The 23,432-nt window shown below is 44.1% G+C and overlaps 1 protein-coding gene across 2 annotated transcripts in view; it reads left to right on the top strand.

Moving 5' to 3' along the window:
- The window catches only part of EAPP (E2F associated phosphoprotein), a 41,582-nt gene extending 18,707 nt beyond the window's left edge, over positions 1-22,875 (top strand). Inside the window, exons 3-6 of one of the 2 annotated variants that reach the window (XM_030215108.1) lie at positions 7,779-7,895; positions 8,342-8,462; positions 13,996-14,103; positions 21,771-22,875. In XM_030215108.1, the coding sequence (XP_030070968.1) occupies positions 7,779-7,895; positions 8,342-8,462; positions 13,996-14,103; positions 21,771-22,032 (608 nt within the window). In that variant the 3' untranslated portion in view covers positions 22,033-22,875. Of the gene's footprint in view, positions 1-7,775; positions 7,896-8,341; positions 8,463-13,995; positions 14,104-21,770 lie in introns of both variants that reach the window. The other variant, XM_030215107.1, reaches the window with a different exon arrangement.
- The last annotated feature ends 557 nt before the right edge of the window (positions 22,876-23,432 follow it).

A 23,432-nucleotide genomic window follows, 5' to 3' on the forward strand; every position in this document is an offset into this window, starting at 1 on the left:
TAAAATATAAATTAACATATGCATCCAGTTTCTCCTATATAGGCATGCAAATCTGGAATGAATTACCAAAATCCATAAAAACAACCCACGACACAATTTCCGTAAATTAATGAAAACCAATTTATTCAAGAAAGCATACCACAATAACTCATCCTAATTACCAGTTAACAGCTACTACTACTATAAATTATTTCTATAGCGCTACCAGTCATATGCAGCGCTTCACAATTTATCATGAAGAAAAGACAGTTCCTGCTGAAAAGAGCTTACAATCTAAATCAGGACAGACAGGACAAATAAGGGATAAGTGTAGCAACCTGGTTGTAGGATGAGCTGGAGAGCACTTTGACAGAAACTCCAATAATTTGTAACGAGGACAGTGCTGGGCAGATTTTCAGTGTCTGTGTCCCACAAATGAAAAGACGGATTCAGATAGGCTGGAGTGGACTTTAACAGCTACTCCAGTAGTTTGAACATAAGGACAGAGGCAGGCGGACCTCTACGGTCTGTGTTCCAGAAGCAAGAAAGAAAGACCAAGATCAAATATATAATACTAGTAAAAAAGGCCCGTTTCTGACACAAATGAACGGGCGCTAGCAAGGTTTTCCTCAGAGTGTGTATGTATGTGAGAGTGACTGTGTGAGAGAGAGAGTGAATGTGCGAGTGTGTGTGAGGCAGAGTGAGTCTGGGTGCGAGTGTGTCTGTGAGAGAGAGTGTGTGTGAGAATGAGAGTGTGTGCAAGTGCGAATGTGAGACACAGTGTGAGAGAGAGAGAGTGTGTGTGAGACAGACTCTCTGTGAGACTGAGTGTATGAGACCAAGAGAGTGTGTGAGTGACTGTGTTGCACATAGAGAGTGAATGTGTTACAGTGAGAGAGAGAGTGTGTGTGTGACAGAGATACCTCGCAGGACGCTGAGCTCTGGCTGTGCTTCAAGGAACTGACCAATCCTATTTAACAGAATGCACCTCCAACATTCTGAAGCCAAGAAACCTCGTGTGGTTGGTCACTTCTGCTTGTGACGAACCCGGAAGTACTTGATGTCAATTCAGGAGATGGATACAGAGAGCAGGAATGCCTCAGCCATGCAGTCAGCTTCAGAATGTTGGAGGTGCGTTTTATTATATAGGCTCAGTTCACTGTTGATTTAATCTTGAATTGATAATATGTTGGGCAAACTGGATTGACCACTCAGGTCTTTATCTGTCGTCACTTACTATGTTACTATGGTTGAGAACCACCGATTCAAAGTGTGCCTATGGAGAGGTTCAATCTTTGAGGGTATTTCCCTAGTGCTCAGTTTCAAAAATTACTTAGCTTCCTCTTGCTCTCCTCAGAGAGGCCAACAAATGGATCCTTCCTCAAAATCAGACTAGGATTTACCAACATTTGTTGGGCTAACTAGCCTAAGTCATGCTATACACTGGACCTACACAAAATGTAATTCTTTATTTCCTAATTGTTCATACTTTTTGTTCATTTTTATCATGATTTGAAGTTTAATGTTTCTGATTGTTCAAGCTAATTTATCACCAATGAAGTTTAATCTAATACCTTTCATTTATTATTATAAGGTGAACTTTCCTTACCTCAATACCTAATCAATTCTGTCTCCTTTATCTTAACTGTGTATTTATCTTTTCCAGAACTGGTAATCACCATTACGGAACTATGTAAGCCACATTGAGCCTGCAAATAGGTGGGAAAATGTGGGATACAAATGTTTATAAATAAATAAATAAATACAGCCATGGGGGAAGCCACTGCTTGCCCTGGGATTGGTAGCATGAAATGCTGCTATTAATTGGGTTTTTGCCAGGTACTTGTGACCTGGATTTGCCACTGTTGGAAGCAGAATACTGGGCTAGATGAACCATTAGCCTGACCCAGTATGGCTGCTATTATGTTCTTATGTCTGAACATAAATCTTGTGTGGTACACCAAACAGAAATGAAAATAATCTTACCTGTTACTGTGGTTTAATATTAAAGGAAAAGCATATCCGAATTTTGGACTTGAATGCTATGTATTTATTTATTGAGATTTATTAACCCATTTTTATGAACAGATTCACCCAAGGCAATGTACAGTTTAATATAAAACTTACAATTTTGTTAACAGAACAACAATAGTAAAATGACCAAATATAAGCATAAATATAATAAATGAGGTAAACTTGGAAGTGACAGACTGAAACTCAGCAATAGGACTAACATAAAGCAGTATCAGAAATATACGCATTTAACACTGTAGAATAATCATACTATAGAAATATAGTAAATGTACAATACAAACGATATAATAGCATAGAGGAACTTCAGATAACATAGATATAATACAATGTCAGCATAATATCAATAAAGCACCTAATAAGTCTACATGGGAACATTTGAATAACATAGATATGATGCTAAGACTGTTATAATGAGACATCATACTATGTAGCCAGGGACCAAGTGCAGATATATAAAATGGACAAGATGGGTGGTACAAAATTAATTGGGCTAAATAGATGGATGGCTAAACTCAAGGCAGGTTCTATGTAACAAGATATGAGGAACTGATCTAAGTTACTTGGTGTTAAGATGGTGTTCTTAAGGGAAGCAGTGGCAGGGTGGGAAGTTTTTAGATGAAGTAGGACAGAGGGCTGAGCCAAGAGGGGGGCAGAGGAAATGAAAGGACGAGGAAAAAAAGACCAGTGAATTTTTTTTTTTTTTTTTGGGGGGGGTGGGGGTAGTTGAAAAGGAATGGGCAACAAGATTAGCATTCATAAGGCCCAAAGGACTTAGGACCTGGAAGAATACCTGGGAAGGTAGTCAAGTCTGCAGAGGAGCAAACAAAGGTCAAAATAGCTAATGGGGCCCTTTTACTAAGCTGTGTTAAGTGCTATCGCATGCCTGATACAACAAAAATGGCCTAACACAGGGAGTGCTAAAGTGTTCTGTGTTTTGCCATCCACACGTGCTAAGTGTGTGCTATTTATGTGTATTTTTATGGGAGAGGTTGTGTCAGGGATGGAGAATGGGTGTGGATGTGCTAATCAGCTAGCGTTCTGACATAACTGCTGTGCTAATTGGTTAGTACATCCATACCGTAGGAGCCCTTAGTGCTTCCTAAATAGGAGGTGATAATTCTCCCACAGTAAACTTTTTTTTATGGCTGCTGCTAATACTAACATTAGCACAAATCCACACAGCCACACTAGAAATGGGTGAGTGTGCAGGAAAGGCCTGTGTAAGCCTGTGCTAAAGTCATTTCTTAGTGCAGCTTAGTATAAAAGGGCTCTTAAGACAGTAATGATATTTGTATTTATTTTATAGCATTACTTGATGTATAATAGTGGTGTACAATGGTAATAAGTATTAATGTGTAAATCTCTGCCCCAAAGAGTTTACAATTCAATGGGGAGATAAGGGAACAGCAATCAAACTGCCTGCATTGGTAAACTTTGTGGATATTTTTAACTGTGGGGTTTGCCCCAGTAAAGCAGAACGACATGATTATTGCGCCTGGAAAAAATATCCACAGAGCTTTGTATCTTTTATTTTTTTTCCTTCTGCAGGCACTTTTCCAGGAAGAGCAACACATTTAGTTTTGAAAATCCAAAACTATTACATATGGTGCTTCTTCCACCATCCTAACCCCATTCTGGGACTGTCTCTGCAGTGCTGAATAGTAATGCCTTTCCTACGCTTTTTTTTTTTTTTTTAATATTCTGAATATCTCCCATTACATTTGTACATAAATCTTGTGTGGCATACCAAACAGACTGTATGTTCTCTGATGCTGTGGTGCCAATGTTGATATCTACTGCTACTACTACTTAACATTTCTAAAGCGCTACTAGGGTTACACAGCGCTGTACAATTTAACAAGAAGGACAATCCCTGCTCAAAGGCGCTTACAATCTAATGGACGAAATGTCAAGTTGGGGCAGTCTAGATTTCCTGAATAGAGGTACAGCAAGTTCCCACCCACCAGGTACCCTCTGGACAATTGCCATCTAGGCCAGTTACCCCCTGTATAATTCCCTTCTCCCATGTGTCAGTTCCCACCCACCTTCAGCTGACATTTCAGTGCTTACTCCCTCCTTGTTTTGCTCTTCAAGTGTTCGGTCTTCTCCCCCCTCCCTCCCTGCAGTTACCAGCTTTTCTCTCCCCCCCCCCCCCCCCCAGTTATCCATTCTTGCCTTGACTCACTCCTCAATGGTTATTGACATTTCACGCCTCCCGACTGTCTCTATGGTGACTGGTGCTTCTATCCCTAGCCCCTCGATAGCTGGCATTGCTCTTACTTCTCATGCTGACACCAGTGTTATGTGCTGTGCACTGCACATAGCATTGGTGTCGGTGTGAGAAGAGGAAAGAAGTTACGGTAAGAGCAATGACAGGGATCAGGGGAGAGACAGAAGCGACAGCAGAGGGTGGGGCAAGAGTGATATGCAGGAAACCGGGGGGGGGGGGGGGGCAGGGAGTGGAAGACAGAATCACGGGGTGAGAAGAGGGGTGAAAATAGCTGTGGCATAGCAACCGCACTGCCATGGGCCTATAACACAGCCTCACACTGTTAAAATTGAATATTGGGTTCCACTATAAATAGTAGATTTTAAAAGAAAACTGGAGATACCAGCTTTATAACTACCCTTTTTCCTTCTTTCTAATGGTTTACCAAATAGTTTTTTTTTTTCTTTAAATACACACTGTGTTAGAAGTATATTCGCCAACATAAATGTTATTGGGGGGAGAGGGGGAAGAGGGAATTAGGGGGAAATTGACCTAGTTGGAAATTGTCCAGGGGGGTAATTGGTGAATGGCAATTGTCCAGGTGGGAACTGACTTGGAACCGCCAATGTTCAACCATCTGTATAAAACCATACATATATACACACCCATCGGGGGAAGAAAGCACATTTCCACATTGTTTTACTCATGGAAATTGCTTTGAAAATTGTCCTTCCATTTGCCCAAAATCACAAGTCAGGTCAGTGGTGAAAATGAAATTTAAGCTGTTATTTCCACGTTTTCACCTATTGGTCTAACTAGAAAGGCCTCTCCTTTTTTTCAGATATATCATTTAAGAGGAAATGTAGAGGTAGGGTTGCAAGCTGAGAGGTGAAACTGAGAAGTGTGGATGTAAATCAAGTTTCTACCCTAAAGGTCAGAGACAAAGAAACGTGCAGAAATATTAGTCCCAAGGTTGCCTGACACGTGGCCGGGGATGCCCTCCGGGAAGCGCTCTGTGTGCAGGAACTGGCAGCTCAGCACAACTGCCTGTTCTGTTTGGGGATTTCATCTCTTGCTGCCTGTCAGCAGCAGGAACCTGTCCCTTCCTTATCGGGGCTTGTGGGGGTTGAGGGCCTACCTCCCCTATCCCCTTGGGTTCGTTTCGGTGTGGGGGGGGGGGGGGTCCAATGGGCCCCTGGTCGAACAGCAGTTGTAGATAGACATGGGTCCATGATTTGAGTTCTAAGCAGCGTAGGACTGCTGGAAGGGTGGTTGAGGTGTCAAAGTTTTCTTGGACTCTTAGTCCACAGGAATCTCTGAGCCTCCCCCATCTCTGGAAACTGAGGAGGAGTGGTCCCATGTGATCGTCTCTTTCAACAAGAGGAGCTGTCTTGTCTTATTGATGAGGTTACTAAGACCTTTTGGCTGTGAACCCCATTGAGGGAGATCTGCTGCTGGAGGGGCTCGCTGGGCCTCCAAAGCATTTTCCTGTGCAAAAGGCTCTTACCCAAATGATGATGGCGGAGTGGGAAAATCCAGATGGTTCCCTTACAGGTGCCAGGACTCTGGATCACCTTTATACCTTCACTCCAGAGGTTGAAAGGTTTGGTCTTAAGGTGGACACACTGGTCAAGGTGGTCACCACGGTGACTGCTGTGCCAGTCCAGGGGGGCTTGACTCTGAAGGACCTCCATGAGAAGGTGGAGCAGGAGCTCCACCTGGCCTTTTTCTTTGGTGATGTCCAGTATTCAGGCCACAATTTGTGGTGTTATGTGGCAAGGGCCATGCTACGATGGTTGCAGCAGCTCCTGGAGTCCCCTGAGGTGGCTCGCTTGGAGTCGGGAACAGCCTTTTTTGGCGGACTTTCTATACTATCTGGTCCGTTTAACTTCCCGCTCAGTTGCCAATTTGGTGGTGGATATAGCTTCCAAAAAGCTGTTGTCAGCTGCCCTTTAGGAAGTGATTGCTCTTTGGAGAGGACCTGGAGAAGCTGGTGAAGGATATGAAGGAGGCATGGCCTCTCCAGCTCCCTGAACTGCGGCAGAAAGGCTCTTGGCGTTTCTCTGCTTCTAAGGGGCATGCTAGAGACTTGGGGTAGGTTGGATGTTCTGACCAGGGTTCATTTGGACTTCGGCAGAGTGGTCATTTGGAGGGCCTTGTCTTCCCCTGCCCATTAGGTCTACTTCAGTGTATCTCACTGGTTCAGAACAGTGTAAGCTAATGCTAAGAATGGAGAGATTATGTCTTACCTGATTATATTCTTTTCTTTAATCAGCATTGCTGTTCTGAAATACTGCCCTTGGAAGACCTCGGCCCGGAGTTCTGGGTATGCTCTGTTTCTTTCTTATTGGAAGTAGTGAAAGAAGAGTAAGATCTGCTTCTAATTGGCAGCCTTACGGGATTCCCGTGATATGGCTATTCCATGGTATATGCAGGGTAGTGAGTGCCACTCTGTGGTGTTTCACTGGCTTGCTTATCATTGCAGTTGCATTGGTTGATGGGGCTGGGTGCATTACAGAAAGGGACTTTCTGCTGCTTAGGCAGATGCATACTGGATTGTTCCAGAGAGCATCACAGATTTTAACTGGTGATGACACTGTTTGAATTCAGTTTTCTCTACCTCCATCTGCTGGTGACAATGGATAACACCAGCTGGTTCAGAACAGTGATGCTGACTAAAGAAAAGAAAATTATCAGGTAAGACAAAAGAAATGAAAATTATCAGATAAGACACAGTTTCTACTTAACTAACAAACTTAGGATTTAAAAAAGACAACGCATAGGTAGAATTAAAATCCTTGCTTTTCTTCTTCATTCAATATCTTTTCTACATCTCAGTCAAGTTATTTCCACTGTGTACGGTTTAGGTTTCTTCCTGTCACGTGAATGATAGTCTTCCTGCCTTAGTACCAGAACTCAGAAACTGGTTTTGTTGGGGTTACTCTAGAGGTATCCAATGTTCTTGTTCAGTTCTGTGTAATAAAATAGAACTCATAGCTTGAAACCACAACACTGAGGGGTCGGGTCTGTAATTGGGCACTTCTATCTAGGTGCCCCAGTATTGCGCAGTGAGAGCCTATTCTATAACAGCATCTAGGTGTCCAGATTCCATTGTAGGATACTAGCATAATCTGATATCGCTTACCTTACATGTTCACAGTTACACGAGCCATAGAGCTGGTTCAACTGCAGTCATGTGAATGTGCTGGGAATATGTGTAATTTTACAATACTCTGTAAGTTTATATGCGGAAGTGAAAGCCCTGCCCATATAAATGTCCCCTTGCTTTTATGTATTGTGCCACTTACATGTGCTGTTATAGAATAGTACTTAGCTGCTCTGATGCCACTTATGCCCACCCATAAGTATACTCTTGCTTGCGAAAGTACTAGTAATTCTGTACATTTACTTGCTTAAGTGGCATGTAAATGCAGGTGCCCAAATACAGAATTGCCCTACACATGTGTCTCACTGTGTCTTCTGTCAGGGGGCTGGGGGGTGGGGCAGTACAAGGCTCCTTCTTTCCTAAGGCTGGTTTTCCCTTGTTTACTAGCAGGCTCTTCCTCTGACCCTGAGCAGGCGGGGACAGCAGCTCCTTCACAAGATGGCCGCCAGCAGCAGTACTACGATGAGATTTATTTTGATTCAGATTCTGAGGATGAAGATAAAGAACGTGAGTAGCAATCTAAATCTGATGTGTTCCCTTAGTGCAGGGTTCTGGTTTTGTTTTACGTAAGAAGGCAGTGTTCAAGAAAAAGGTTTGTGTTTTTTTTGTTCTTTGTTTTTTTTTAAATGTCCATAGCACTTATATGGGTAACTTGAGATGTTCAGTTTGCTAAATGGTCGAACGATATCCATTTTAAAATGGGTTGTGGTTTGGTATGGGTCGATCACTGTATTCAGTTGTGAAATGCAGCTGATGAATGGATAATTTATCACCAAAGGCATACCTGGAAAGAATAACTTTTTAAAGTAGTTTTTTTTTTTTCAGTTTAAAGTGTTAGATTTATTTTCCGTGAACCAGCTTTGAGTATCAGACCCAATATTTTTATTAACCAAAAGGACATCTGTCTGATTTTTTAAAATTCTAGTTTATTAGCATTTTGTTCATTCTTGCAGCTGCACAACGGACCAAAAATAAACGGAAGCAAAAGCATCGGATCCTCACTAATGATGAGCTGCTGTATGATCCCAAAGAAGATGACCGTGACCAGGCGTGGGTGGATGCCAGGAGACGCGGGTAAGATGCAGTAATGGCATTTTCACAATTTTAATGTTCTCCTCCAAGCTTGAGAACCTGCTAGACACAGGAGAGAAACTTGCAAGGACTCTGCCTTTTTCAGTTTCTTTGGGAGAACATTTGTGTCTTTATTAAGATCTATCTTTTTTTTTTTTTTTATATATTCTGAACTTAAGGGACACACAAAATAAACCTTGTAGCTATTAGTGTTTAAGTCATCAATACAACTAAAAAACATGTGTATTAAAGTGTGTGCAGATAAATTGAGAGACTGCCAAAATCAAACAAATCAAAGGCAGCTCAACTATGTTTAATCAATAGCACTGAATCATCCATATTGTAGAAATACGTTTTTTAGAGGAACTTATAAAAAATAAAATTAACACTTATCTGTGAAACATAAGCCCCAGATTCTATATATGTTGCCCATAGTTGTGTGTTCAACTTAATTGACAAATGAGCAGTTAATTGACAATAATTGGGCACTAAAAATCAATTATTGGTGCTAATTGGCAACAGTTTGCACAATCTTTGTAGTCTATATTCTTTAAAAATGTGTGTGTAAATTTTATACACAGATTTGAAAAGGGAAGTGGCCATGAGAGGGGCATGGGCGGGTTGGGACGTTCCTAGAATCTGCACAGAATGTTATAGAATAAGGTAGATCTGCGCCTAAAATTTGGGTGCTGATCCCAGCGCTAAGCGCTATTCTATAAACGGCGCCCAACTTTGAGCAGCAATTATAGAATCGCTCTTAGTGTCATTTTTTTGGTGTCCAATTTGGGCGCCTTTTATAGAATTTTGTCCACGATGTATTAAAGTCCACATAAGGAGAAGGTTCTGCCATGGTCCATTTGCTTTGCCTCCAGGTTCCTCAGGGAACCTTGTAATACATTCCAACAGCAGATGAGATTAAGGGGCTCATTTTCAAATGAGAAAATCTCAAAAAGTCATAAAGTGGCATTTTAACGGGTTTTTTTTTTTCTGAAAATCGTCCAAATAATGATTTTCAAAACTTGGATTTGAGACGGGGTGTGTTGGGGGCAGGATTTGGACATTTTTCTGCCATAAAGGAACAAAGCAAAAACATCCAGGGCTAAAAGTTAACGTTTGGTTCTAGACCTGTTTCAGTCACGCCTAAGTCACAAAAAGGTTCCCTAAATGGCCAAATGGGGTTAAGGTATGACCCCTCTTACTTCCTCAGTGGTCACTGATCCCCTCCCACCTCCAAAAAACATGAAAAACTACATACCAGCCTGCATGACAGCTTCAGATGTTATGGCCAGTCCTATTAGAGCAGCAAGCAGGTCCCTCGAGTAGCCTAGTGGTCAGGGTAGTGCACTTTAGAGAAGGGAACTCAGGCCCACATCTCACTCTATTACACTTGTGGTGGAAAGTGTGAGCCCTCCAAAACCTACCAAAAACCTACTGAACTTACGTATAGATGACACCTGCAGTATAAGGGCTATTACAGTGGTGTACAGTTGGGTACAGTAGGTATTTGGGTTTTGGAGGTCAACCCATACAAATATAAGGAGGTAACGGTGAGATGTGTACCTGGTACCTTTTATAAGTACATAAGTAATGCCACACTGGGAAAAGACCAAGGGTCCATCGAGCCCAGCATCCTGTCCACGACAGCGGCCAATCCAGGCCAAGGGCACCTGGCAAGCTTCCCAAATGTACAAACATTCTATACATGTTATTCCTGGAATTGTGGATTTTTCCCAAGTCCATTTAGTAGCGGTTTATGGACTTGTCCTTTAGGAAACCGTCTAACCCCTTTTTAAACTCTGCCAAGATAACCGCCTTCACCATGTTCTCCGGCAACGAATTCCAGAGTTTAATTACGTGTTGGGTGAAGAAAATGTTTCTCCGATTTGTTTTAAATTTACTACACCGTAGTTTCATCGCATGCCCCCTAGTCCTAGTATTTTTGGAAAGCGTGAACATTCATATGTTCCACGCCACTCATTATTTTATATAACTCTATCATGTCTCCCCTCAGCCGTCTCTTCTCCAAGCTGAAAAGCCCTAGCCTCCTTAGTCTTTCTTCATAGGGAAGTCGTCCCATCCCCGCTATCATTTTAGTCCCTCGAGGGCGGGACACTGAGAATGAATGAATCAGGAAGCTTCTGCTAGAGACGTCGGGACTCATGAGGGGAGGAGAGCTTCCAGTGACGGACGGACGGAGGTTAGGTAAATTTAAAATAAAAATGATCCTTGGGGGAAGTAGAGGGCGCCAGGGCGGGCAGATAAGTGGCGGTAAGCATGGCGCCCCCCTGCCATGCTTACCGTGTCGGGTCGGACCGGCCATGAGGGAGGGAGGAGAGCCGGCTTGCCCATTTTAACAACCGGGTCACAAATCCGAAGAAAATTTAACAACCGGATCTTGCGAGCCGGCTCCAGCACACCACTGGTTACCTGGGACAGTGAAGCCGACTTACGATATATACAAATGCATAAAACCAGCATCCATGGGCTCCTCAAATGTCCAGGCTCATGAGTTATTTCACAGTAGGAACTCAAGCTACTGTTACTGGGGTTCAGTTATCACTGATTACATTATAACACATGAGGGTTGGTGTCCCAAATATGTAGCCTGGAAGGGGGAAGTTATGGAAACAGTAAGAAGAAGTGCTTTCCTGGGGAAAGCAAGGGAGCAGGACTTAGAGTGCAAGCAACGCTTGAATTTTAATCTGGAAAAGTGGCATACATGTGCTTTAAAACGGATATCTTGCCACTCGCTGTTAGGTCAGCTGAATAAAGGGGAGTCGTGCCCCTAGTTTTGGCCAAGACAGAGAGAGAAAGCAGTCTAGCAATGGCCAAGGTTATCTCAATCCTTAAGAGCTGGGCCTTTGTTTCCAGTTGTTAATTTCAGGGGAACGTTTACAGCCCTAAGGAGACATGGTTCTCTCAGACCACGGATGCAGGAGTTTTAGGTCTCAAGTGCTGCAAACAAGCCAGGTTTTCAGGATATCCCTAACGAATATGCATATGAGATTTGCATACAAGAAAGGTGGTATCCATGCTGATCTCATGCATTTTCATTAGCGATATCCTGAAAACCTGAGTCATTTGTAGCACTTGAGGCCAGAACTCCTACATCCATGCCCTAGACTGCTTTGATGGGACCAGTGTCACTTTTCCAAAAGTACAACTTAGAACCCAAACAAATACAACATTTTTATTACTAGTGCTGACTGCATCTGATTTCCATACTGTTGTTTGCTGGCAGCTTTCCAGGGAAATGGCCCTGCTCAGACCTGCATGTGTGTTCTAGTTTTGGTTCCTGCCTATAGGGTAAATGTGAAATGCTATTAGATTTCAAACTTGATTCTTCTGTGCTTTGCACTTGGCGATCCCTGCAGAGCTTAGCATTAAGATGTGAGTTTTGAAGTAACAGGTTTGTCCTGTTTCTTTGTTGTATCAGTTCTGAGCCTTTTCATGCCGGAAGCTACAGAGTGGTGGTTGTAATGAAGAATGGGCGTGTCTACTTCTAAAGATCATAGAGATTTAATGTTTGCTTGGTTCGCTCTGGCCAGGTTTCTCCCATTGATGCTTAGGATACATTCTCTCCACTTGGAAGGGAATATTCATTATTTATTTATTTAGATTTGCTCACACCTTTTTCAGTAGTAGCTCAAGGTGAGTTACATTCAGGTACTCTGGATATTTCTCTGTCCCAGGAGGGCTCACAATCTAAGTTTGTACCTGAGGCAATGGAGGGTTAAGTGACTTGGGAGCGGGATTTGAACCGGCCACCTGTAGATTGCAAGACCGGTGCTCTAACCACTAGGCTACTCCTCCAGTAATGGCGATCAGAGTCCAAAAGTAAATTGGACATTTTCATTTTTTAAAGATGGAAACTATATTGATAGGTAGGATTATATAGCTACATGCTACTGAAAAACTAATCATGCAATGCAGAGCCAATTGCCATATTTGGGGTGCAGAATCCCCCCCCCCCCCCCCCCCCCGATTGCAGAATTGGCTACAGATGCACATTTTGTCTCTGTGTAGAGGTTTGATAGTCCAGATGTTTGAACTCTGTGGGCCCCTAGTCATCTTTCAACCTAATCCCCCTGAGTAACTAATTGCTATTTAAACAAAAATGTTTTATAACTCATCCACTTCTGGGAATATGAACTTTGGGGAAAAATAATCCAGCAGCCAGTTTTGTTTTGTTTTTTGTAAAACAACTTAGTAATGGGTCTACAGAAAGACTCGATCCATTGACACTCCACAATGGAATGTAAAAAAAAAAAAAAGCACACTTCATATGTAATTAAATGAAAAACATGTTTATGATTCCGTGCACTCACATCCGTTGAGAGAAAGTGGATACTTATTCCACTGAATGTTCTCTCCCCAGTTCTTGTATCCCTTCATCCTCTCCCTTTTACATCAGTAGAGTGGGAATAATAATAATGGGAGTGAAGATGTGGAAAACTGCATTTGGCCCGTATGAAATGGAAGTGTGCGCCCTCATGAAGTGCTGCAGTAGACACAGCACCTTATTCCAACTTGTATGGTGCTTGATCACTAAAACCATCGCATTGTAGTATCACAAAATTATCCTGTCAAGAAAAGCAATAGAAATAATGTTAAAGTGCTAAAGCCCTTGAGTATACTTCATCCAGTGATTACAAATCTTAGGGTTTATAGTTTTATTCAATTTGCTATACCGCTCTAACTGGTGAGCAGAGTGGTGCACAGGCTAGTTAAAAACAAAAGAAAAAGGAAAGAAACTGCAATATTGATAGGACAGTAAACCAATCGTACAGGGGAAGTCAGAGAAGGACGGGGGAGGGGGGCAAGGGAGCAGACGTATATAGGAAGGAGAGCTAGACTATTACTGGGGAGTCTTATCAGGCAGCTTCACTGCAGGCCTTTCTAAAAAGCCAGGCTTTCAGTTTGCTTTTGAATTTTTTTAAAGGAAAGATTGCACGGAGAGAAAAAGGGATCCCATTCCAGACAAAAGGTGCAAGGAAGAAGAAGGCTGAGTGTCTGGTGGATTCTAGCTGAGCAGATTTAGGACCAGGGAGAACCAGGCGATGGTCATTTAGTGAACGAAGGAGTATAACAGGAGAGTATGGGATAGTAAGAGAGGATAAGTAATTGGGAGTACCCATTCGGAAGGCCTTAAATGTAAATGTCGCTACTTTGTGAATGATCCATTGTTTGACTGGTAACCAGGGTGACCTTTCAAAAGATGAGTAATTTGGTTGTTCTGACAAGCATGACATAGGAGATGAATGGCTATATTCTGGAGGGTTTGGAGTTTTGCAGTGTAGTATGTGGGAGACCAGCATAATTGCTTACATTTTAGCCCTATTGCCTCTCAATACATATAGTTCATTTGTAATGATCAGACAGAGCACATCCTAATGTTAAAATTCCAGAAAACTACATCTAGTAACCAAACCATAACTCACTTGACTAGTATCCCAGAGCTTTCCTTGCCAGAGAAATTTCTATTCCATGTATGTCTTTCCATAATGAGGATTTTCTTTCTTACATTTGTATATAGATACCACAGAACAAACCAGATGCAGCAGCACCAGCAGGCAGCCCCAAACAGTGATGCTGTGCTGAACTGTCCAGCCTGCATGACCACTCTGTGCCTGGAGTGTCAGAGGTAAGGATACTTGCAAAGATTGCACTCAAGGTGAAAGTCTAAAGCAGTGGTTCTCACACCCAGCCCACCGGGTTTTCAGGATACCCACAGTGAAAATACATGAGATAAATGTGCATGCACTGCATCCTCTGTATGCAGATCTGTCTCATGCATTTTCATTTTGGATACCCTGAAAACCCGGTTGACTGGGTTTGCCCCAAAAGAGTCATAGGATTAGTTTGGTTATGTAGCTTACTTTTGTCCTGTAATACTGTATATCTATCCCAGTGGCGTAGCCAGACAGCCAATTTTGGGTGGGCCTGAGCACAATGTGGGTGGGCACAAAATTTTCTCTCCCCCCCCCCCCCCCTCCCAGCCAAGCATCTGTTCCCTCTTTCTACCCTCCTCGCCCTCATAGCCTATTTCCCTATACCTTTTACCTCCCACCACCAGCATCTTCCTGTTCCATCTCTCTCCCCTCCCCCATTGTCCAGCATTTTCCCTTTCTCTTCCCTACCATCCATTGTCTATCTTCTCTTCCTGGATCCATCTTCCCTCTTTCTCCCCTCCCCCGCTTGTGCATCTCTCCTTTCCTCTCCTCTTCTCCACCTTCTTCATGTCCAACTTTTCTCCCGCTCCCTGCCTTGAGCCCCTGGTTTAACATCTCTCTCCCCCTCCCACCATCTCTCCATCCTTCCTTTCCCTCACCTCAATGCCATGTTCAACATTTCCCCTCTCATCTCTCCCTCCTTTCCACTTTCATGTCCAACACGTTTTTTTCTCTCTTGCCCTTTCCCTCCCTCTCCCCATCCCACTCATATCCAACCATTCTCCCTCTCTTTTCCCTTGCAGCATCTCTCCGTCCCTCCCCCTATCTGTCTTACTCCCTCATCCCAACAGTGCTCCTGTCTCTCCCTGACCCCCCCACCACCAGCACACACACACACACACAACAAACCTACCACCCGCCAGCATGCTGCAGGTTTTTTTTCCCTCCCTTTCCCCAGACACCACTCACTGACATGCATGCTGCAGGCCTTCTTTCCCTCGGGCCCTCCCTCCCCTTCGGGCAGCGCCGCAGTCTACCTGTACAGGAAAGCTGCACGGCACCGGGTCGTCCTGCCGCAACGCTGCTGCCCTCCGCTCCAGTCATCATCTTTCTGGCACAGAGTTCTTCTGCTGCTTATCTGCAGCGGATCCGCGCGCTGCCAGGGCTGTATGCTGCTGCGACTGCTTCCTCTGCGCTGGCCCCGCCTTCTTGAGGTGGAAGGCGGGGCCAGTGCAGAGGAAGCAGTCTCAGCAGCATACAGCCCTGGCAGCGCGCGGATCCGCTGCAGATAAGCAGCAGAAGAACTCTGTGCCAGAAAGATGATGACTGGAGCGGAGGGCAGCGGCGTAGCGGCAGGACGACCCGGTGCCGTGCAGCTTTCCTGTTCAGGTAGACTGCGGCGCTGCCCGAAGGGGAGGGAGGGCCCGAGGGAAAGAAGGCCTGCAGCATGCACCATTGCTGGGTGGGCCTGAGGCCAAAGTGGGTGGGCCCCGGCCCACCCGTGGCTACGCCCCTGATCTATCCAAAGGTGTCTCTTGAAATGAAGTGTTTGACCCCCATGCCTTTCAGGTTTTAAAGAGGCTAGCTGGCTAACTCTGGGGTGTACATACACGTTATTGGCCACACAGTACAGAAACAGGTTGAGTGGAGTTAAACTCATGAAGTACACCTGGGCACATTAAAATGTCTGGTAATGAGACCATTAAGTATTCCTCCACAATGCACAGAAGAAAACAGTGGCTTTTATCATGTGCAGAATGAGAGAGATTTTTCACCAGGTCCGACCAGCGTAGAAGGGTTGGTCAAGAGGATTTAGTGCCGGTTTTTGGGGCTTAAATAACAGATCTATCTTCCCGCTCCATGACCAGAGCAAGTGCCTGCAATTTTAAAAGACAGACGGGAGGTAACAGCTCATGTGCACGTATCTGAATAAAAATGAAAATGCCAGCACACATCTGCACCTGTTATTCTGTGTATAAATATCAGCATCCCAAAAAATGTTTATATACAAGAAATTTTTTTGAGGCTAATATTTGTGACCATCTCTGGGAAAAGGTGAATAAAGTAGCGGATCCAAAATATTGAGAGTGGCCAATTTTTCATGGCATGGCTCCATAAGCAGTCTGAAAAAGTTATGTGATTGAACTTCTGCAACTTTTATTTTTTATGTTTCAACACTTTTATTGAAGGCAATAACAGAGTAACAGAGCACAGATATTACTACATTATTAACATAATCACGTCACTCACTCAGTGAAACTAATACAATGGGCCCTCTTGGCCTTCAGTTAACATTTTAATAAAGCATCATCCACCCCCAGCTTCCCTCTGATTTCACTATCCAATATCCAAAACCCCAATATCTCTACTATCCCCCACACCCCCTCTTCCATACTATCCCCCTATCTCAAAGAATTCCACCCTGGGCAGCCCCTAAAGACACCCAGGATGGTTGCACATTAAGCACTCCTACCCCTCCCTCCCTACCCAGAATTTTCTTAGGATGAGGTATCACTTTCTCCTTTCACATAATATTGACAATGAGGCTGCGCCCTCGGGGGCTCAAACTGGACAGGTAAGGATTTCATGTCGCCAAAAGGCCTTCCTACGCCTGGGGGACCCCCTAGCATCTCCAGCTTCCCAAGTCGCCAACAGATGCACTTGGTTTCTCCATTGCCAATATGCCGGAGGATCAGCCAAAGTCCAATATTGTAATATAACTTTTTGAGCTACTAGGGTCAATTTGCGACACAAAAGGGTAGCATGTCTACTCATAGGATAGTATGTTTTGGGTTTGTCGAGTACAAATTGCTCTACTAACCCCCGTACCACCCGACCCAATATGCGAGACAAAAACCTTCTAACCTGTTCCCAAAAATTCTATACCTGGGGGCACTCCCAAATAGTGTGAAAAAAAGTATGTCTATGTTGCCTACATTTGGAACAATTGGCCTCCTCCTGTGAATTTATATGCACCAACTGTACTTTAGCTGCGTGTGCTCGAAGTATCACCCTTGCTCCACATTCCCTTAATCTTTCGACCTTAGTCATTAGGGGAATATTCCCAAGGGTTGTTGTAACATCCCAGTCTCCCAGGGAGACTTCCCCAAATCTTCCTCTCATCTCCTCTTTAACCCTGAAAAGTCCCTAGCCGGGTTCCCTGTAATAAGGGCCTTACTTAACACTGACACTGATATTCCTACTTTCCACATCTGTTGGAAAAACTCACGTATACGTGAGCCCAACAGGTTCCCCAGAGAAGACCCATCAAGGTTGGACATGTAATGTTTGATTTGTGCATATGCAAAGCGATTGCCCCATGTGGAGCCTATCTGATTTTGTAACGTTTCAAATGGCAGCAGCTTCCCTTCTTCTGTTAGCATGTGTTCTAGAAGAACTATTCCCTTTTGTTCCCAGAGCCTAAAGATAGGGCTATCCAAACCCAGCTCAAAAGTCCCATGTCCCCTAATCAGCAGCTGATCTGAGACTAGTACATTTCCCCCCAATTTGCGCACCAACACCTTCCACACTTCCCTCAGAGATCCCAACAATACACTCTCCTTCAAATGGTCAGATGTTTGACTTTTCCTACAATGCAGCAGGGAGTAAAAATTATAGAATTCATAAAATGCGCTTTCCAACACAACCGGCGTGCAAAGTTGTGTCTGCCCAAACCAATCACTCATATGCCGCATTAAACACGCTTGGTTGTATATTTTTTGATCTGGCAGCCCTATCTCTCCCTGTTTCCATGACTCCAACATATTGACCAGTCTAATTTTAGGCTTTTTACCTGCCCAGCAGAATCTGTTCAACATACTATTTAAAAAATTGTGATCTTTTTGTGGCATATGCAAGGGCAGGTTCTGGAGGACATACAGCCAACGAGGGAATTGAACCATTTGTACAAAGTTTATTCTCCCAAACAACGATAACGGCAGAACCTTCCAACATTCCAGCTGCCCACGAGTGGCCTCCATGAGGACTGAGATATTACGACGCTATAAGATACATACCTCCATTGCCAAACAAATCCCCAAATATTTAAATGAATTGCCCAGCGTAATGGAAAATCTGAGTTCCACAATTGCTTAACTTGCAGTGAGGACGGCAAAGCCTCCGACTTATCGAAGTTGAGGCGAAACCCTGCATAATCTCCATATTCCCGAAATGTCTCCAATAACGCCTCAAGGGATTCCCATGGTGTACCAAGATGAACTAACAAGTCGTCAGCAAAAGCCGCCACCTTGAATGCCTTTAATGTCAGGATTTGCCATAATCTCCCTTATAAGGGGGTCCAATGTTAACACAAAAAGGAGAGGCGACAAAGGGCATCCTTGTCTAGTCCCTCGAAGCATGGGAAAGGGCTGAGACTCCCTCCCATTGACCAATACTTTAGTGCGGGGTGCCGAGTAAAGCGCCCTGATGACCGAGACAAAACGACCCATAAACCCATATGCCTTTAGGGTGGCAAATAGAAAATCCCACTTTACTCGGTCAAAGGCCTTCTCGGCGTCAAAACTGATAAGTATAGATTGGAACTCCCTTCGCTCCCTATATTCCAACGTGGTCAGTATCGTACGCAGATTCTTTGCCACTGAACGACCCCCCCCCCCCCTCCCCCCCACAAATCCTACCTGAGAATCATGAAGGATACCTGGCAAGACCCGAGCTAATCAATTCGCCATTATCTTTGCCAACAACTTGACTTCAAAATTCAATAGGGAAATAGGACGATAGGATGCCGAACAGGTTGGCTTAGGTAACACTATAATTTGAGCTAAATCCAGGGTTTTGAGCAATGCTTCCTCATCTACAATTTTGTTAAACATGTTAGTTAACGGAGGAACCACCACCTCTCCCATCAGCTTGTAAAACTCAGCTCTAAAGCCTACCACCCCTGGAGCCTTTAACGGGACTACGCTCGATTGTCATAGTTACTTCCTCCACAGTTATTGGAGCATTCAATTGATCTCTCTCTGTTTGCCCTATGGAAGGCAATGCAATATTATCCAAGTATAATTTCCCCGGGAGACCTTCATCTGGGGGAGCCGCATATAGACCTCGATAATAATCCTGAAAGATCTCACAAATCCCCTCATCCGAATGAACCCTACGTCCTCCAGTATCCTGAATCATAAGAATTTTGCGTGGGCCCCCTTTAGGCCGGATCAACCTTGCCAACAACCTTCCTGCTTTGTTTCTGTGCCTAGGAAGCATATACCAATAAGGGCCCTCTGATGAAGAAGCGTGTTCAGCGCTGTTTGATATTCCAACAGAATCCTCCTATGTTCCCCTGTCGGAAAGAACCTTGCTCGATGGGGATCAATGCCCAACTTCAGCCCTGGCCGAAAACACCATCTACTGTATGTCTTCCCTCCTTGGCCCATGGTAGGCTGTGTGTTTAAAAGGATTCCATTGCATTGGTGTCAAATAATCCTTGCAGCCCCGGATTAGCCACAGAGGTCATAGTATGTGGACCTGATTCAACTGCTGGATTGGGGTCCTCCCCATTTTTTTACAGGTGCACGGCCTACTGAAGCAAGGTCCAGTGCTCATGGATCCAAGCCCCTTTGGCTTGGCCATTATAAGGCTTGGTTGAGACAAAAATTATTCTGATTCAGTCATTACTACCTTGCTTCAGGCTCAGAAATGCTCTACATTCATGGTGTATGTGAGGGTGTGGAGGATGTGTGAGGGCTGGTGTTCTGAGCGCAGACTTTCTCCCTTCTCTGCTCAGATCATGCACATCCTACCGTTTTTCCAGGCAGCTCTTCAGAAAGCATTGTTTTTTTAAAAGTTCAGGGTTGCGGCTTTGACCTGTTTCAGGGGCCGACTACAGAAGACCTCTCTTGCGGCTCACCCGGATATTGTTGTTTCTTGGGAGGTGTGGGCCACTTGTGGCCTCCCTTTTGTGTGCCATGTCCACAATGGAACCTTTAATTTAGTCCTTCAGGCTCTTCAGAAGCCTCCTTTTGAACCACTCCGAAAGGCCTCCTTGAAGATCTTACACTAAAGACAGCGTTCTTAGGTGGCTGTTGTGTCTGTACGTAGGGGATTGGAGCTTCAGGATCTCTTTCTTTGCTTTTTGGAGGCAGGGGTCTCCCTGTGCATGGTGCCTTCCTTTCTTCCAAAAGTGGTATCAGCATTTCATCTCAACGAATCTGTGGAACTTCCATCCTTTCGCAGAGAGGACAAAGAGGCTTGGTATTCTTCCTTGAAGCTTCTTGATTTGCGTAGAGTCCTCATTTAGATATCTGGAAGTCATAAATGAGTTTCGTAAATCGGATAGAATGTTTGTGCTTTTTGGTAAATAGAGGCTTGACCTCATGGCTTTCAAGCCCACAATTGCTAGATGGCTGAAGGAGACTATCGCATCAGCTTATTTGCTTGCAGGGAAGGAGGCTTTTCAGGCCTTGCTGGCTCATTCTATGAGGCGTACAGCAACATCCTGATCGGGGACTATCTTACTGTCTCCGGCGGATATTTGCAGGGCGACATGGTCGATGCTGCATACCTTTGCCAAGTACTACAGGGTATACTCTGCAGCATACTCGGAAGCCAGTTTTGGGGCTTCGGTCTTCAGGGCGGTGGTGCCAGGATCTCGCCCACTCTAGGGATTGCTTTTGAACATTCCACAGATTCTAGAATAGTGGGAAGCTACGTAATGGAAGGAGAAATTAGGTCTTACTTGATAATTTTATTTCCATTAGTCTTTCCCCCTATTCCAGGGGTCGGCCCGAGGTTTCTGAGATGTTTAGTCAGTGCAGAGTAATGGATCAGATAACGATTGGTGCTTCCTGCATATCTCTTGTTCGGTACAAGTTGTCCAGAAATGAGAGAGGTCCACACATGTTTGCTCGTCTGGTTAGTGTTAGGTTAGCGAGTTGTTTAAGGTTGTTGTGTTTGTTCTGAGTTTCTCCTTACTGCTTGTCTACGTAAATACTGAGATGGACTGGATGCCAAGAGAGAGATGTCTCATCTCGGTTTTCAATTCTCTATCTCTACCTGCTGGTTGATAGACGCAACTATCCCCACAGGTTCTGAAATAGTGGGAAGGACTAATGGAATGAAAAATATCAAGTAAGACCTAATTTCCCCAGTTAGCTTGCAAGTTTTGTGTGCTTGAAATTACTATCTCATTAACTTACTGCATCATGTGGTTTTAATTTTGCAGTAAGTCCTCGCATGCTCAGCTATTTGTACAGGTTTCTGCATCGGCCCCTCTGAGAATTAGGCAGTTCTATCAGTCTATATGAAAACTCACTGGAGCTCAACTACTAAATTCAGCTATCCAGGTTAGGGAGAAGAATGTTAGATGCTAAAACAGGTAACAGGAATTTGGCCTCAATCTAGGTGCTATCTGTCTGCCCCCAGCCCAGCAATTAGCTCCCTTTTCCCCTGAGCCTCGATGTTAAAGTGAACTTCTGCCTCTGCCAACTATCCTCTTTGTTCCTCCCTTTTCACATTCCACCAAAAGATTGTGGGACCCTTACACAAATCCAGATGGATTTTTCTTCGCTGGTAGGAGGATGTGAATCTCTCCTCTGCCAGTACCACTGACCTACCCAGAATGATGTCGACTCCCAGCTACAGAATGTATAGACTGATTTTTTTTTTTCCTTTCCATCTTTTCTAGGCATGAATCCTACAAAACTCAGTACAGAGCTATGTTCGTGATGAATTGTACAGTTGTGAAAGAGGAAGCCTTGAGATACCAAGAACCACAGAAAAAGAAAAAGAAACGGTACAAGAAGCAGAAAATGCAGAGTGGAGTGGCACAGGATGAGGTGCAAGAAATCTATCACCCTGTGAAGTGCACTGAATGTGCCACAGAAGTGGCAGTCTATGACAAAGATGAGGTGTACCATTTCTTCAATGTCCTCGCAAGCCACAACTAGAGTTCAGCTTGTTCATTTAGGACTATATCTTTGCTGTAAATAGGATGCATTTTTCCCTAAATCTCCTTTGATTTTATCTGAAATTATTTAACTGCCCCATAACCACTCTACTTTTTTGCTCAGCAGTTACTTTCTGCTCCTTTGGGCTTCCAGCTCCCTTCATTCATAACTACCCAAGGATTCTCTCCATATCGTAAAGCAACACCCATCTTCAGTATGTATCCCAGCCATTGCAGCATCAGCCTTTGTGGCCACGGGTCACTGCACTTTCCAGGCACTGACACATGTACAGCCTGAGACTGGCATTAACTGTTACTGTTCTGTGATAGCTGAGATGCCCTCCATCCAGAGACTGCAAACGCTGCCACCACAACATGCCATCCTTAGCCAGCCTGAAGAGCAGAAGCCAGGATCCAGTCCAACAAAGGACCCTAGCAACAATTTTTGTTTTAATCTAATCATTTTGCACAAACCTCAGTGTGATATTGTAAATAATCTTGGGACATTTGAAACTCATGGTGAAATTAGATCTTGATAGGTTTGGGATTTCTGCTTGGAATGACATTATTGTAACACCTGTAAATATAATGGCTGTCATCTTCTTCTCTTCCCCTCCCCCCCCCCCCCCCCCCCCCGTTATGATCAGTGGTGTACCAAAATGGAAGTTTTACCCCTTGTAAATTAGTTAAAAAAAAATATCAGCCCTTTTACTGTTACCGTGGGCTCAAAGAAACACGTTCTGAATGATCCACTGTGTAATGAATAGCTTTTGTGAGAATTTACTGTTTTTCTTGAACTTAGACAGTTTATGGAGAAGATTTGACATTAAATCCTCTGAAATTTTCTTATGACATGATTATTTAAATATTTATTTTTGTTGAATGAAAAAACATATATTTCAGGTTACTATCAGGCTTATTTTCGAAAGAGAAGGGCGCCTATCTTTCGACACAAATCGGGAGATGGGCGTCCTCCCAGGGTCGCCCAAATCGGCATAATCGAAAGCCGATTTTGGGCCTCCTCAACCGCTTTCTGTCGTGGGGATGACCAAAGTTCACGGGGGCGTGTCAGAAGCATAGCGAAGGCGGGACTGGGGCGTGCCTAACACATGGGCGTCCTCTATCGATAATGAAAAACAAAAGGGCATCCCTGATGAGCACTTGAGCGACTTTACTTGCTCCATTTTTTCTTACGACCAAGTCTCAAAAAGGTGCCCGAACTGACCAGATGACCACTGGAGGGAATCGGGGATGACCTCCCCTTACTCCCCCTCCCACCCTAATAAAACAACTTTTTAAATATTTTTTGCCAGCCTCAAATGTCGTATGCAGGTCCCTGGAGCAGTTTTAATGGGCGCAGTGCACTTCAGGTAGGTGGACCCAGGCCCATTCCCCCCCACC

Source organism: Microcaecilia unicolor, chromosome 9, assembly GCF_901765095.1.
Source record: "Microcaecilia unicolor chromosome 9, aMicUni1.1, whole genome shotgun sequence".
NCBI lineage: Eukaryota > Metazoa > Chordata > Amphibia > Gymnophiona > Siphonopidae > Microcaecilia > Microcaecilia unicolor.